We start from the raw sequence: 16884 nt of genomic DNA on the forward strand, positions 1-16884 counted from the left end.
TTTTTTGAGGATGCGAACATTTCAGGGCACATTCTGCTGTACTTTCGCTACATTGATGATCTCCTCATTCTCTGGAGTGGCGACATCCAGATTTTGACTGAGATCATGAACAGACATAACAGCTCAGACAGTCCCATTAAACTGACCTGGAACCATAGCATGTCTGAGATTTGCTATTTGGACATATGCATACAACTGAAAGAGGGACAGCTGGGGACGACTCTATATAAAAAACCCACGGACAGGAACACCCTGCTCCGAGCTGAGAGCTCGCATCCTAAAACAATGATTCGTAGCTTGCCCTATTCTCAGCAACTCAGGGTATGTAGGAATAATACTGATTCAGATACACGGATGTTGCACTTGCAACTAGAAGAGATGATAGAGAATATCCTCTCTCTGAGAATTTCTGTATCGGAACTGAAAAAAGCACGAGAAAGAGCTCTGTGCAATTTTCAGAAGCAACCAAAACTCCATTCCAAAGCTTTATCTAAAGAGACCATACCCTGGGTAACTGAATACAACTCTAACAGTCCAACTTTGGTGAAGCAGGTCAAAGGGATGTGGCAGATGGTCACTTCTGATCCTGACTTGAAGTGTTTCCAAAATAGCAAATTGATGCCCAGCTTTTCTAGGGGCAGAAATTTGAAAGATCTGGTGGTCAAAACTGACATTACAGGTTTTGACGCCAAGAGTTCATCCAAGCATTTTTTGAGTAAGAAAAATGGGTGCTTTAAATGCCTAGGATGCACTACTTGTTCCTTTTTCATCAGGAAGGGTGTACGTCCCCCGAAACGTAGACGTGAATAAACACTGGTTTTGTTTGACCATATTATCAGCCTTCGAGTGCCGCCTTTCTTCTCCACACACATATATATATATATATATATATATATATATATATATATATTCTCAAAAAAATAAAGGGAACACTAAAATAACACATCCTAGATCTGAATGAATGAAATATTCTTATTAAATACTTTGTTTTTTACATAGTTGAATGTGCTGACAACAAAATCACACAAAAATTATCAGTGGAAATCAAATTTATTAACCCATGGAGGTCTGGATTTGGAGTCGCACTCAAAATTAAAGTGGAAAAACACACTACAGGCTGATCCAACTTTGATGTAATGTCCTTAAAACAAGTCAAAATAAGGCTCAGTAGTGTGTGTGGCCTCCACGTGCCTGTATGACCTCCCTACAATGCCTGGGCATGCTCCTGATGAGGTAGCGGATGGTCTCCTGAGGGATCTCCTCCCAGACCTGGACTAAAGCATCTGCCAATTCCTGGACAGTCTGTGGTGCAACATGGCGTTGGTGGATGGAGCGAGACATGATGTCCCAGATGTGCTCAATTGGATTCAGGTCTGGGGAACGGGCGGGCAGTCCATAGCATCAATGCCTTCGTCTTGCAGGAACTGCTGACACACTCCAGCCACATGAGGTCTAGCATTGTCTTGCATTAGGAGGAACCCAGGGCCAACCGCACCAGCATATGGTCTCACAAGGGGTCTGAGGATCGCATCTCGGTACCTAATGGCAGTCAGGCTACCTCTGGCGAGCACATGGAGGGCTGTGCGGCCCCCCAAAGAAATGCCACCCCACACCATTACTGACCCACTGCCAAACCGGTCATGCTGGAGGATGATGCAGACAGCAGAATGTTCTCCTTGGCGTCTCCAGACTCTGTCACGTCTGTCACATGTGCTCAGTGAGAACCTGCTTTTATCTGTGAAGAGCACAGGGCGCCAGTGGCGAATTTGCCAATCTTGGTGTTCTCTGGCAAATGCCAAACGTCCTGCACGGTGTTGGGCTGTAAGCACAACCCCCACCTGTGGACGTCGGGCCCTCATACCACCCTCATGGAGTCTGTTTCTGATCGTTTGAGTAGACACATGCACATTTGTGGCTTGCTGGAGGTCATTTTGCAGGGCTCTGGCAGTGCTCATCCTGTTCCTCCTTGCACAAAGGCAGAGGTAGCGGTCCTGCTGCTGGGTTGTTGCCCTCCTACGGCCTCCTCCACATCTCCTAATGTACTGGCCTGTCTCCTGGTAGCGCCTCCATGCTCTGGACACTACGGTGACAGACACAGCAAACCTTCTTGCTACAGCTCACATTGATGTGCCATCCTGGATGAGCTGCACTACCTGAGCCACTTGTGTGGGTTGTAGACTCCGTCTCATGCTACCACTAGAGTGAAAGCACCGCCAGCTTTCAAAAGTGACGAAAACATCAGCCAGAAAGCATAGGAGCTGAGAAGTGGTCTGTGGTCACCACCTGCAGAACAACTCCTTTATTGGGGGGGGTGTTGCTAATTGCCTATAATTTCCACCTGTTGTCTATTCCATTTGCACAACAGCATGTGAAATTGATTGTCTATCAGTGTTGCTTCCTAAGTGGACAGTTTGATTTCACAGAAGTGTGATTGAGACTTGGAGTTACATTGTGTTGTTTATTTTTTGGAGCTGTGTATGTATGTATGTATGTATGTATGTATGTATGTAAGTATGTATGTATATCTATCGTATCCGAAAGTCCCCTGCAAATAAAATGTACATAGGGAGGTACTTGATATGCTGACTGTTGGGATCCTGGCACTGGGATATCGACTTTTCCCTTGTCGTTCTACACACACACACACACACACACACACACACACACACACACACACACACACACACACAGAGAATAGCACCTAGGTCAATCCTAATTAAAATAATCAGATAAGTATATTTAAAATAATTCAACACCCCCCATCTGTCAGTGGGTGGCAGCTCCTGCCCAGTAATTGGGTAAGTATGTCAAAAATGGAGTGCAAAAGAGCGCCTACTGGTGTTGTTTACAAGAAGTAATTAATATATGGCAAATCACCATGTGAGACGTGAAACAAAATAAAAATATTCGTTCTCTCAAATATTTTTATTTTGTTCGACGCCTCACATGGTGATTTGCCATATATTAATTACTTCTTGTAAACCACACCAGTAGGTGCTCTTTTGCACTCCAATATATATATATATATATATATATATATATATATATATATATATATATATATATATATATATATATATATATATATATATATATATATATATATATATATATATATATATATAAAATATATATATATATATATATATATATATTAATTTATTATTATTATATACAGGTGGGTTAAGTTCGAGGAGACCCGAATGGGTGGATTCCCAGAAAAGTACTTCAACAAACAACTTGAATATATAAACACAGTGTATGAATTTATTGTATACTTGGCTAAGGTTATTAATCAATTCAGCAGATGTTGAATACAGCAATCACATCAGCATACTCAGAAGCCTCGCCCTCTGTGTCTTGAGGCTGAGTTATATTCAGATCTTCCTGGTACCATGATTAACATGGATTATATTAGAGATGTGCGGCGGGCCCTTTTCGTGTTTTGGTTCTGGTTCCATGCTCGTGTTTTGGATCTGGATTGGTTTTGCCAAAACCACCCTTTCGTGTTTTGGTTTTGGATCTGGATGATTTTTGAAAAAACATAACAGCTAAAATCACATAATTGGGGGGTAATTATGATCCTACGATATTATTAACCTCAATAACCTTCATTTCCACTCCTTTCCAGCCTATTCTGAACACCTCACAATATTGTTTTTAGGCCAAAAGGTTGCACTGAGGTGGCTGGATGACTAAGCTAAGCGACACAAGTGGGTGGCACAAACACCTGGCACATCTAGGAGTGGCACTGCAGTGGCAGACAGAAATGCAGATTTAAAAAAAATAGGCCCCAAACAGCACATGGTGCAAAGAAGAAAAAGCGGTGCAATGAGGTAGCTTTATGACTAAGCTAAGCGACACAAGTGTGTGGCACAAACAACATGGGACGTGCTGGAATTTGCCCAGATGTAATACATGCACAATATTGGTGGCACAGGAGAGCGTACCTAAACACACCACACTGCAAAGTCTGTAAAATTTATTTGGATAATAATAACCCTTTTATTTGGAGCTCTTATAATAATATGCAGCACAGGCCAGCGTACCCCTACACCACACAGGGCAAACCCTGTAAAGTATATAACCCTTTTATTTGGAGTAAATAATATATAGCACAGGACACCACCACTGGACTTATGGCAGCACAACGCACCACCACTGGACACATGCAGCACAAAACAGCACCACTGGACTGAATTTATATGGCAGTACCCCTGGAGTTGTACGGCAGTGTCGGACAGGATGACACTTTAATAAACTAGTCCCCAAACAGCACATGAGGCAAAGAAGAAAAATAGGCACAAGATGGAATTGTCCTTGGGCCCTCCCACCCACCCTTATGTTGTATAAACAGGACATGCACACTTTAACAAACCAATCGTTTCAGCAACAGGGTCTGCCACATGACTGTGGCTGAAATGACTGGTTTGTTTGGGCCCCCACCAAAAAAGAAGCAATCAATCTCTCCTTGCTGGCTCTACAGAGGCAAGATGTCGACCTCATCCTCATCCTCCGATTCCTCACCCCTTTCAGTGTGTACATCCTCCTCTTCACAGAATATTAATTTGTCCCCACTGGAATCCACCATCACAGGTCCCTGTGTACTTTCTGGAGGCAATTGCTGGTAAAGGTCTTCCCGGAGGAATTTATAATTCATTTGGATGAACATCATTTTCTCCACATTTTGTGGAAGTAACCTCCTACGCTGATCGCTGACCAGGTTACCGGCTGCACTAAATACTCTTTCAGAGTACACACTGGAGGGGCAGCAACTTAGGTAAAATAAAGCCAGTTTGTGCAAGGGCCTCCAAATTGCCTCTTTTTCCTGCCAGTATATGTACGGACTGTCTGACATGCCTACTTGGATGCTGTTACTCATGTAATCATCCACCATTCTTTCAATGGTGACAGAATCATATGCAGTCACGGTAGACATGTCCGTAATCGTTGGCAGGTCCTTTTGTCTGGACCAGATGTCGGCACTCGCTCCTGACTGCCCTGCATCACCGCCAGTGGGTCGGCTAGGAAATCTTATCCTTTTCTGCGCAGCCCCAGTTGCTGGAGAAAATGAAGGAGGAGCTGTTGACTGGTCACGTTCCGCTTGAGTTGACAATTTTCTCACCAGCAGGTCTTTGAACCTCTGCAGACTTGTGTCTGCTGGAAAGAGAGATACAACGTAGGCTTTAAACCTAGGATTGAGCACGGTGTCCAAAATGTAGTGCTCTGATTTCAACAGATTGACCACCCTTGAATCCTGGCAAATCGAATGAAAGGCTCCATCCTCAAGTCCCACATACTTTGCGGAATCGCTCCATCTTAGCTACACCTTCAATTTCTCCAGCTGCTTCTGCAAAAGCCTGATGAGGGGAATGGCCTGACTCAAGCTGGCAGTGTCTGAACTGACTTCACGTGTGGCAAGTTTGAAGGGTTGGAGAACCTTGCACAAGATGGAAATCATTCTCCACTGTGCTCGACTCAGGTGCAGTCCCCCTCCTTTGCCTATATCATAGGTGGATGTATAGGCCTGAATGGCCTTTTGCTGCTCCTCCATCCTCTGAAGCATATAGAGTGTTGAATTCCACCTCGTTACCACCTCTTGCTTCAGATGATGGCAGGTTCAGGAGTGTTTGCTGGCACTCCAGTCTGCGGGATACGCGGCGGATGGATGTCGAAAGTGGCCCACAATTTTTTGGACCACTGACGGCATCTCCTGCACGCCCCTGTCATTTTTCAAAAAATTCTGCACCACCAAATTAATTGTATGTGCAAAACATGAGACGTGCTGGAATTTGCCCAGCTGTAATGCACGCACAATATTTGTGGCGTCCAATATCACAAATCCCCAGGAGAGTCTAACTGGGGTAAGCCATTGTGCGATGATGTCCCTCAGTTTCCGTAAGAGGTTGTCAGTGGTGTGCCTCTTACGGAAAGTGGTGATACAAAGCGTAGCCTGCCTAGGAAGGAGTTGGTGTTTGCAAGATGCTGCTACTGGTGCCGCTGCTATTGTTGCTGCGGGAAGCAATACATCTACCCAGTGGGCTGTCAGTCATATATGTCTGCCCTGTTCCACTTGTCCACATGTCCATGGTTAAGTGGACTGTGGGTACAACTGCATTTTTTAGGACACTGAGGACACTTTTTCTGACTTCTCTGTACATTCTTGGTATCGCCTACCTAGTGAAGTGGAACCTAGATGGGATTTGGTACCGGGGACACACCACCTCAAACAATTCTCCAAGTACCACTGAACCAATGGTGGATACCGGACGCACGTCTAACACCAACAAAGGCCTCAGTTATCCGCTTTGCAACAGTATGACTGCTGTCATATTTAATCTTCCTCACAAAGGACTGTTGGACAGTCAATTGCTTAGTTGAAGTAGTACAAGTGGTCTACCGACTTCCGACTTCCACTCTGGGATGACGATCGACTACCAGCAGCAACAACAGCAGCAGCAGTTGGCGTACCACTCAAGGATCCTCCAGAGGAATCCCGGTTAGGAGAGGAATCCACAGTCTTTCCATTGACATGGCCTGCAGGACTACTGACATTCCTGACTGAGGAGGAAGTTGACGTTGAGGGAGTTGTTGGTGTGGCTTGCAGGAGCTTGGGTACAAGAGGAAGAAGGGATTTAGGTGTCGGTGGACTGCTTACGCTCTTACCCAAAGTTTCACAACTTGACACTGACTTCTGATGAATGCACTGCAGGTGACGTATAAGGGAGGATGTTCCTAGGTGTTTAACATCCTTACCCCTACTTATTACAGATTGACACATGGCTTGACACCTGTTGTCCGGATTTGTGGAGAAATAATTCCACACCGAAGAGGTGGCTTTTTTGGTATTAATTCCACACCGAAGAGGTGGCTTTTTTGGTATTTTGCCCAGGCATCACAATTGGCTTATTCATCCCATGGACAACAACTGTCTCCCCCGGTGCCTGATTTAAATAAACCATATCACCATCAGAATCCTCCTCGTCAACTTCCTCCTCAGCGCCAGCAACATCCTCATCCTGGTGTACTTCAACAGTGACATCTTCAATTTGAATATCAGAAACTGGACTGTGGGTGCTCCTTCCAGCACTTGCAGAGGGCGTGCAAATGGTGGAAGGAGCCACCTCTTCTCGTCCAGTGTTGGTAAGGTCAAGCATCGCAACCGTCGACCCACTTGGACTCTCCTTGGAGATTTGTGATACCCTCTTAGAATGCACAGTTCTTTGCTGTGCTTTTGCCAGCTTAACTCTTTTAATTTTTCTAGCAGGAGTATGAGGGCTTCCATCATCATGTGAAGCTGAAACACTAGTCATGAACATAGGCCAGGGCCTTAGCCGCTCCTTGCCACTCCGTGTCGTAAAGGGCATATTGACAAGTTTACGTTTCTCCTCAGACCATTTAAATTTATTTTTTTGGATCATTTTACTGAACTTTTGCTTTTTGGGTTTGACGTGCCCTCTACTATGACATTGGGCATCGGCCTTGGCAGACGACGTTGATGGCATTTCATCGTCTATGTCATGACTAGTGGCAGCAGCTTCAGCGCTAGGAGGAAGTAGTTCTTGATCTTTCCCTATTTTACTCTCCAAATTTTTGTTCTCCATTATTTTTCTGGAGTTATATAACACAATATGCAGCACAGGAGAGCGTAACCCTACACCACACAGGGCAAACCCTGTAAAAATGATACTAGGATTAAATGTTAATAACCCATTTATTTGGAGTAAATAATATACAGCACAGGACACTACCACTGGTCTGATGCAGGACAACACAGCGACACTGTAAGGGACTTATTATACAGCAGCCCTGGACATATGGCAGCAGAGGACACCGCCACTGTGACTGGTCTCTGTACTTACTGATGCAGCATAAGACACTACACTGGACTGAGCAGCACAAGACAGCACTATAATCCCCACCCCACTTTCCCGCCCGCACAGACACTGAGGATGGAGACACATCCTCTTACTACACACTCCAGGACTGGAGTGAAAATGGCGGCGACGCACGGCTCCTTATATGGAATCCAAATCCTGTGAGAATCCGACAGTGGGATGATGATGTTTTGCCTCGTTCTGGTTTTTCAGGTGGGAAAACCCGAGCCGGGCTCGGAACCGGGCTCGGGACGTGAAGTTCAGTAGGGTTTTGTTCTCTGAGAACCGAACCCGCTTATCTCTAGATTATATGGATTTAAGGAACAAGGTGAACAATTGTACCAGGATTAGACAGCAAGGATTCTTATGTTGACATATGTCCAACTCCAAACACTTGTCTTGTCTTGTTTTGGTCTGTCTCATATAACCAGACAATGGACATTGCCCTTACTTGTAAAATATGGGTGGTCTTCAGTATGCCGACTGACTGGATCCCGGCGCACAGTATACCGGCGCCGGGATCCCGACAGCCGGCATACCGACACTTATTCTCCCTCGTGGGGGTCCACGACCCCCCTGGAGGGAGAATAAAATAGCGTGGCGCGCCACCGTGCCCATAGCGTGCGCAGCGAGCCCGCAAGGGGCTCATTTGTGCTCGCCACACTGTCCGTAAGCCGGCGGTCGGGCTCCCGGCGCCGGTATGCTGGTCGCCGGGAGCCCGACCGCCGGCATACCGTAGTGAACCCGTAAAATATACCTGTGTCAGGAATACGGACACACAAAGAACAAATCAGTTTGTTATAAATATAATCTGGTGTTTTTAATAGGACAAGAGGGAGATATATATTACAAACACCAACCACCTTTCTAAAGATATAACATAAAGCACTCATATAGTAATCAAATTAAGTTAAAAACACAAATTGTATATAGTCAGTATACAATGTGACATGTAATGGGTAACTAGTACTGTCTTCAGTATGTTTACTTATTCTGTTCTTTGTATTTGGTGCTAAAAAAACAAACACATGAAAGCATGAGATTGATAACAGTGAAACTTTATATTTTTGCATCACTCCTTACAACTCCGCACTCCCTACAAGAGTACCTAACCCTTGGTTGGTTGCCCATATTCTACCGTATTCAATAGGAAATATTTCTAGTGACATATAAAGCTATTAACCAAACTACTCCAACATATATATCTCTCCGCTAATCTTAAAATATCTTCAAACTTGACCGTTTTGCTCTACACAAGATCTGCGTCTCTCAGCTGCACAGTCAGATTACTCGCTCCCATTCACAATTGCAGGACTTTCTTTGGGCAGCATACACCCTATGGAATGGGATGCAGTTGCCGGCTGTTGGGATGCCGGTGATCATGATACAGACTCTGGAATCCCGACAGCTGACAATGCAGACAGCTGAAATCCTGACCAACGGCACCCATATAGTGGAAACAGAACCAAACCCACAGCGTGGCGAGTGCAGCAAGCCCACAAGAGGACGCTTTGCACTGGCCCTGCTGCCGGCATTCTAGCGGGTGGGATGCCGCTGTTGGGATATAGACAACCGGCATCCCGTCCTCCGGGAATATGTATGTATTCTATGGAATGCCCTTCCACGCACAATAAGATTCTCCTGAAGCCTGGACAGCCACCACTTAGCAATAGCCTTTGATGGAAAGCAAAAAAAACAAAACAAACACTAGTTCAGGGTTTATGGGGTTCAATAAATAGACCCCTGACATCTGTTTACATTAGTTATGATCATTAAGCATATATCAGGATACCACTATCCGCTTCTTTCACATACCACAAAATTGGGTGTGTATTGCGTGTCATCATACCGACACTGACATCTCGGCATTGAGATGGTCGGCCGGGGGAGGGGCGAGCGGAACTAAGCCCCTTGCAGACTCTCTGCACTCGCCACAGGTTCTATTCCCACTCTATGGACGTCGTGGACACCCACGAGTGAGAATAGTCCCTGTTAGTGGGCATGCCGACTGTCGGGATTGTGGGTGGCGGGATGAAGGTGGAGGTATTGTGACCGCCGGTCACATAACTCCATCCCCACAAAATTAGCTAGAAATGTGGGATTTTTTTTTAACAGGTTTATTTGTGGATTTATACACAGAAACAAATACATACATGAATATAATGATCAGTGAATGGAGAAGAAAAAAAAAGAATAAATACATAGATACCAAACTGAAGTCTGCACTTATAAATGTGTTAATGTGAGTTAACCCAGGTAAAGTGAGGCCAGGTTAAGGCAGTAACTAGAGGCCTGGTAGGGGGAAAGTGCTGAGTGTCTACGTACAAAACTAGGGGTATCAATAGAAAACAAATTTTAAGCTTATGACACCAAATTAAAAGGAGCAGTAAGAAAAAAGAGAATATGGGAAGCGATAAGAAAAAAAGAGAAAGGAGTGGACAGAAAGAAGAGGTAAGAAGGAAATGGAAAAATAGGATATAGAGGCCTAGTTTGAGCACCTAAACCATGACATTTACGCACATTTCAGCTCGCACCTCAGGGGGCTCCGAGCTGAAATGTGTCTCCACTGATCCATGTGCACCCGAACAGAGCAACAATTGAATCGCTCCATTGGGGGCCATCTAGTGGCAGCTGGGGAGACAAACCATTCTTTGGCCCCTTAGTATGGTACTGTACAACAATACATATGGTAATATTTGTTACTCTTGGTGTGACTTGTATGTTTGTGTCAATCATATGTTTAGGGTCTTATAAGTGTATAGTATAATGTAAAAATAATTAGTAGAGCAGGTTTAAATGAATATATAAGTCACCTCAGTTAATACTGTTGTAACATGAGTCACGTGTATAAACAATAATATGTAGCTACTAGCAGGGCTGGGCCGAGTCAAAAAATTTTTAGTATGCAAATATATATTGTGGAGCCCCTTAGTGGAATATATAGGGGCGTGGCTTTATGGGGAAGGGGTAATGCCACATAATAGTAGCAATTCACGTTACACCCTAGTAGAGCCGCTTATATATGTTACAACACAGAGGAGCTGCTTATACACTTTACACCCCAGTAGAGCCGCTTATACACGTTACATTACAGCAGAGCTGCTTATACACGTCACACCACAGAAGAGCAGGTTATACATGTTACACCACAGGAGAGCCACTTATACACGTCACACCACAGGAGAGCCACTTATACACGTCACACCACAGGAGAGCCGCTTATACACGTCACACCACAGGAGAGCCGCTTATACACGTCACACCACAGGAGAGCCGCTTATACACGTCACACCACAGGAGAGCCGCTTATACACGTCACACCACAGGAGAGCCGATTATACACGTCACACCACAGGAGAGCCGCTTATACACGTCACACCACAGGAGAGCCGATTATACACGTCACACCACAGGAGAGCCGCTTATACACGTCACACCACAGGAGAGCCGCTTATACACGTCACACCACAGGAGAGCCGCTTATACACGTCACACCACAGGAGAGCCGCTTATACACGTCACACCACAGGAGAGCCGCTTATACACGTCACACCACAGGAGAGCCGCTTATACACGTCACACCACAGGAGAGCCGCTTATACACGTCACACCACAGGAGAGCTGCTTATACATGTCACACCACAGAAGAGCAGGTTATACACTTTACATAGATTGTATAGGGGGGCACACTGAAACACACTCATACTGCACAGCTACCAGGGGCACACTGACTAACAAACACACTATACAGGGAGAGCTGCCTCAGCACATACCTCTGTATCTGTTATTGCTCCAGATGCTGCACTGTCTCCCTCCCCCTGTTCCCTGGCATTGGGGGAGGGCTGTGGAGACAGTGAAGTCCCCCGGGAGATGGAGCTGGCAGTAACAGGTCTCCAGGAGCGTGGCTATTACTGGCCAGGGTGAGCGCCGGGCAGCGATTGGCGGGGGAAAGCAGCAGGCTGCAGGCTGTAGTAAGAGTCCGTGGGGGAGATTCAAATGTCTGAAAAGTCGGTTGGGTGTCAGTTTTTTCCTGTCTATTAGATAGGAAAAAACACTCCCATCTGACTTTTCAAACATTTGAATCTCCCCCCGTGACTCATAGTCAGTTTAGTAACGGACTTCAGCGGCGCCTTCAACGGTCCTGCGCTATATGTAGCCGTGCTTCCTGCGTATTCCTAGGGTCGGACCTGACTACAAGGATTGTACTTTTTTTATTTTATTTTTTAATGCTTCTAAGCATTAATTATGACTACATACCCCATATATTAATATACGTGAAATGTAACATGAGTCACAATGAATGACCCAAATGCTTTTAGTTTGTTGGTATTCCCTGTTATTCCAAATAGCCAATTTATTTATAGACACTGTTTAGAGAAACAATGACATTCTTTACATGTGGTGTGCATCCTTTATATAGAATATATAATGTGTTTATAGTGCTGCATGTTTACATTGATGTCCCTCTTGCAGTGCCTTGCAGTATTTGAGCCAGATCTCTCAGCCAAAGAAGTGTTGGGGTGTGTGAATGGAGACTTGGGTAACAAGCTTATGCACCAAAATGCCCAGCGCACGGCAGCACTAAATCCTCCTCATAAGTATGTGCCATGGATAGTCGTTAATGGGGTGAGTATGTGTTAAATAATCTTTCTGTTAGTGGACTCCTATATTGCTTGTGCTTTAAAAAGTAGGCTGTACTCATTTTCTTAAGCACCTTTTTTCATAATTTTAAATATAATTTAAACTAAAATATATATGTTAGAATTACATAACTCTATACTCTATGTAATTGTTGTGAGCGGCAGGGTCGGACTGGCCCCCCCACCTACTCTTCTAGGGAACAGGTTCCAGGCTGTGTACTTGAATTATACATGATATATAGGTTACATTATACTGCACAGACCTATGGTATTTTTTCTACAGTGCATTGCTGTTACATTATCTGGTACATTATCATATAGTTGTATACAGATTATATAGAGGGGGTCATTCCGAGTTGATCGCTCGCTAGCTACTTTTAGCAGCCGTGCAAACGCATTGCCGCCCCCCACCAGGGAGTGTATTTTCACTTGTGCAGAAGTGCGAACGCCTGTGCAGCAGAGTGCCTGCAAAATCATTTTGTTCAAAACAAAACCAGCCCTGTAGTTACTGTTCATGTGCGTTGATTCTAACGACGAGGGACGGCTTTTGATGTCACACACCTGCCCAGCGTTCGCCCAGCCACGCCTGCGTTTTCCCCGATACGCCTGCGTCTTTCTAAACACTCCCTAAAAAACGGTTGGTTGCCACCCAGAAACGCCCGCTTCATGTCAATCTTCCTGCGTTCTGCCGTGCGACTGAAAGCGTCGCTAGAACCTGTGCAAAACCACAAAGGACTTTGTACCCATACGTCGCACGTGCGCATTGCGGTGCATACGCAGAAATGCCGATTTTTAGCCTGATCGCTGCGTTGCAAACAACGGCAGCTAGCGATCAACTCTGCATGACCCCCAGAGCACTGTGACATGGGTGCAGGGTAGCTACAGAAGTGCAACACATACGGGAGATGAAGCAGACAAGTCACATGATCATGGCAGGCAGAGCACAATAAAGACAATCTGGGTTAGCAACAGACTATTAATACAGTAGATGAAAACAAAAGAATAAGAAAACAAGAGTCAAGAAGCAGGTACACGTCCTTACACAAGTTACACTACAGTCTGGAGAGCGGCAGCAAGTCCAGAGCAAAGCTGTAATAGTCATCAAGTAGCAATGACTGCACTCTATAGCAGACAGGAAGGAAATGATGAAAAACAGGATCAGCTGTACCTCAGTCCAACAGGTGAAAGGTTACAGCATATTGATAATGGCTTATGACAAAGGGGCCACCGATTTTGCTAGTAAAGCATGCTAGGACTTGTAGTTTCACAAGAGCTGGAGAGCCACAGGTTGATCAGGCCTGTCCTAGACACTAGTCTAATTTCTGCACTTTAGACTATATGGGACGGCTTAACGCCTTTTTCTAAGTGATGTAAATAATCTCCTTTAAACATAACCCTGGAAATCCCCTATCACACCACTGGGATAACTAGGGTCAGAGACATGGGTCACACATCCCGGGTTCACCATTTCAAACGGACACAGGACCTGCGTTATTCCTGGGTCCTTGCCTCAGTGTGAACATGGTTGAAAGAGTGTTCAGTATCCTAGGCCAGAGCCAGGGTATCAGTGTGAAAGGGGTATTAATAGATCATATTGACATTGGTGCATCATGAAAGGACACACATTTGTATTTGATAAAGGTAAATATTTATTAGGAAATTAATATACCATTTAATGTATTTATTTTTAGAAACACAATGATTCTTTGGAAGCTGAAGCCCAAAGTGCTTTGTTTCACCTTGTATGTGATTTATACACTGTAAGTATATACCCAGATTAGCTCAGATGATGTTGTGAATGTTGTTCAACAATTGAAAAAATACTATGCATTAAAATGCCATATACCACTTCTGCAGACTGGCACTTTTGAAAGCCAAATAGTTCACAGAAAGTAATGTTTTGATTGTTGTCAAATAGGAAAACAGTTTCCCTGTGTTGGTACTGGGTGTCCTTGGTATGTGTGGGAACTGGAGCTACTGACAGCTTTGTAATGCTAGGGTTTTTTGGGCAACTAAAGGGCATTTCCTAACACCTGTCTGAACTCTACCCTACATAGAAGAAAAAGGGCAACCAATGACAATTTATAATGTCATTATTATAGATAGCAATTTGATGGAAAATTTAAAAAGGAATTCTTTAAATTGTTTACAGTCCGAATTTGGAAGTAGAATCCAGGTGTGTAAAAAAATAAAATAATAATAATAATAATAATAATAATAATTTAAAAAAAAAACCCTGCGCTATTGCCCAAACCACCCCTCATTGTCTGCAGAGTATTTCATCCTCTGTAATTAGATTGATTATACCTGATTCTGCTGCACCTCTGAACTTTCATCACTGCCCACAGCTGCATCAGCCACTCAGGGTTCTGGAGTCTACCTAATGGAACACTCCCTCTCTCTCTCTTGCTCTCTCTATCTGTCACTACATAAGGTACATATTCATCCTCATAGAACTCATGCTTGCCAATACTTGACACTGAGCAGTTAGCTTTAGATACGCTGTATATTAACACCCACGAGTGTTAATAGTCCCTGTTCGTCGGCATGTCGACCGCCGGGATTGTGAGGGGGCGGGATGTAAGGGGAGGTAATGTGACCAGCGGTCTCCTAACTACATCCCGTATATTGGAAGAGCACTAGAGTAGCAGAAGCTCAATCAATTTATCATGGTAATTGAGAGTTTAAGCCCAGAAGTAATTGTTTACAGCGGACCTGAACAACGATCTAAGTGTGGAGGTTTTCTGACGTAGGTCGTTCATAGCTGATAGAAATAGAAGCTCTGTTCCCAGGCACTGGAGTCATTTTACTGCTATTCCATATTGTAGGTTCCATTCAACACACATCACTCAGGGGCATCCATTCAAAGTGGGCATTAGGTGTAGAATTTGGTTAATGACTTTGCAACACAAGTGAAAAATATAGTACCTTTTTTTTTTTTTTATGTTTTCTGTGGGAAACATGCTGATGGGTCCCTCTAGGTTAGTGGCCCACCTGTAGATAATCTGATCGTTTTACACTGCAACTGTAAGGCTATGTACACACTAGTATGATGTGAACACAATGCAACATCTGAGACTCTGACATCGGCAAGTGCATATACAGTTGCCGATGTCGGCTGCGACGGGGGGGTTTTCATGCTGCAGTCGGCAGCATACCCTAATAAGCAATATCGCACATCGTGCAATGCTGGACACTACCCGTGGGAGTACGCATCGTATCCAGTATCGCACATACACACTATACCATATCGCAATGAAGCGGCCGATATCATCCGGATCGTATGCGATATTGCATAGTGTGTACGCACCCTAGCATTTACCATAAGATCTGCCTATCATTTTATTGTTTTCAACTTAGTTGCAGTCATTTCTGTTTATATTACCTTATTGATAAAACATATACTCTTTTTTTTTTATTTCAAAACAGGGGCCGAAGCCAGATGCCTGTTCAGGAGAAGGAGTTACCCCATTAAAGAGGGATTCCCTATGTTTAGCTTGAATTATCAAGTGCTGTGAACAAATATTTTTAAGAAAGTGGGAAAGTGAAGAAAAAAAATCACACTAAATAATAAGAATCTTTTTTTTACTGACTGTATACAGTATATATATATATATGAACAGTAAAGATAATTTTTTGACTGCCCTAATTGTGGTCTCATGTGTGACCAGGTGGATATTAAAAAGGACATGCACAGTTTACAAACCAAGCACTTAAGTGACAGGGACTGACACGTTGGTGGCTGAAGTGCTTGCTTTGTTTGGGCCCCTACAAAACAACTTTTGGGAAGGACTATCTCCGATCACTAATGAGGAGGTTGATGATGGTGTTAATTACATTATAATCCTGCAAAATAAATTTGCCGCAAATTACGTAACATGGAGGCGGTGCCTAGATGGCCAACGTCCCTACCTCTACTAACTTTGGCCTCACAAATGGAGCAGATGCCTTCACAAACATTGTCAGGATTTGGGTAAATATAATCCCACACCCAAGAGGTGGCTTTTTTGGTCTTATGCCCAGGCATCAATTTTTTTTTTTTCTTTAACACTGAGAAGAACTGCAGCCACTGTTGGCTGACTTACACAAACAACATCATCAACATCCTCCTCTTCAGTGAGTAGTAGTAGTAGTAGTAGTAGTAGTAGTAGTAGTAGTAGTAGTCCGCAAGGAACAATACACATGGGGTAATTCTGAGTTGATCGCAGCAGCAAGTTTTTTAGCAGTTGGGCAAAACCATGTGCACTGCAGGGGGGACAGATATCACATGTGCAGAGAGAGTTAGATTTGGGTGTGGTGTGTTCAATCTGCAATCTAAATTGCAGTGTAAAAATAAAGCAGCCAGTATTTACCCTGCACAGAAACAA

At 44.1% G+C, this 16884-nt stretch overlaps 1 protein-coding gene across 1 annotated transcript in view; it reads left to right on the plus strand.

Moving 5' to 3' along the window:
- Positions 1 to 16166, plus strand: part of IFI30 (IFI30 lysosomal thiol reductase) — a 75114-nt gene extending 58948 nt beyond the window's left edge. The window contains exons 5-7 of the mRNA XM_063916062.1: positions 12351 to 12503; positions 14209 to 14277; positions 15947 to 16166. Coding sequence (XP_063772132.1) covers positions 12351 to 12503; positions 14209 to 14277; positions 15947 to 16018 — 294 coding nt within the window. The 3' untranslated portion in view covers positions 16019 to 16166. The remainder of the gene's footprint in view (positions 1 to 12350; positions 12504 to 14208; positions 14278 to 15946) is intronic.
- Positions 16167 to 16884: the final 718 nt, after the last annotated feature.

Source organism: Pseudophryne corroboree, chromosome 1 (assembly GCF_028390025.1).
Source record: "Pseudophryne corroboree isolate aPseCor3 chromosome 1, aPseCor3.hap2, whole genome shotgun sequence".
Taxonomy (NCBI): Eukaryota; Metazoa; Chordata; class Amphibia; order Anura; family Myobatrachidae; genus Pseudophryne; species Pseudophryne corroboree.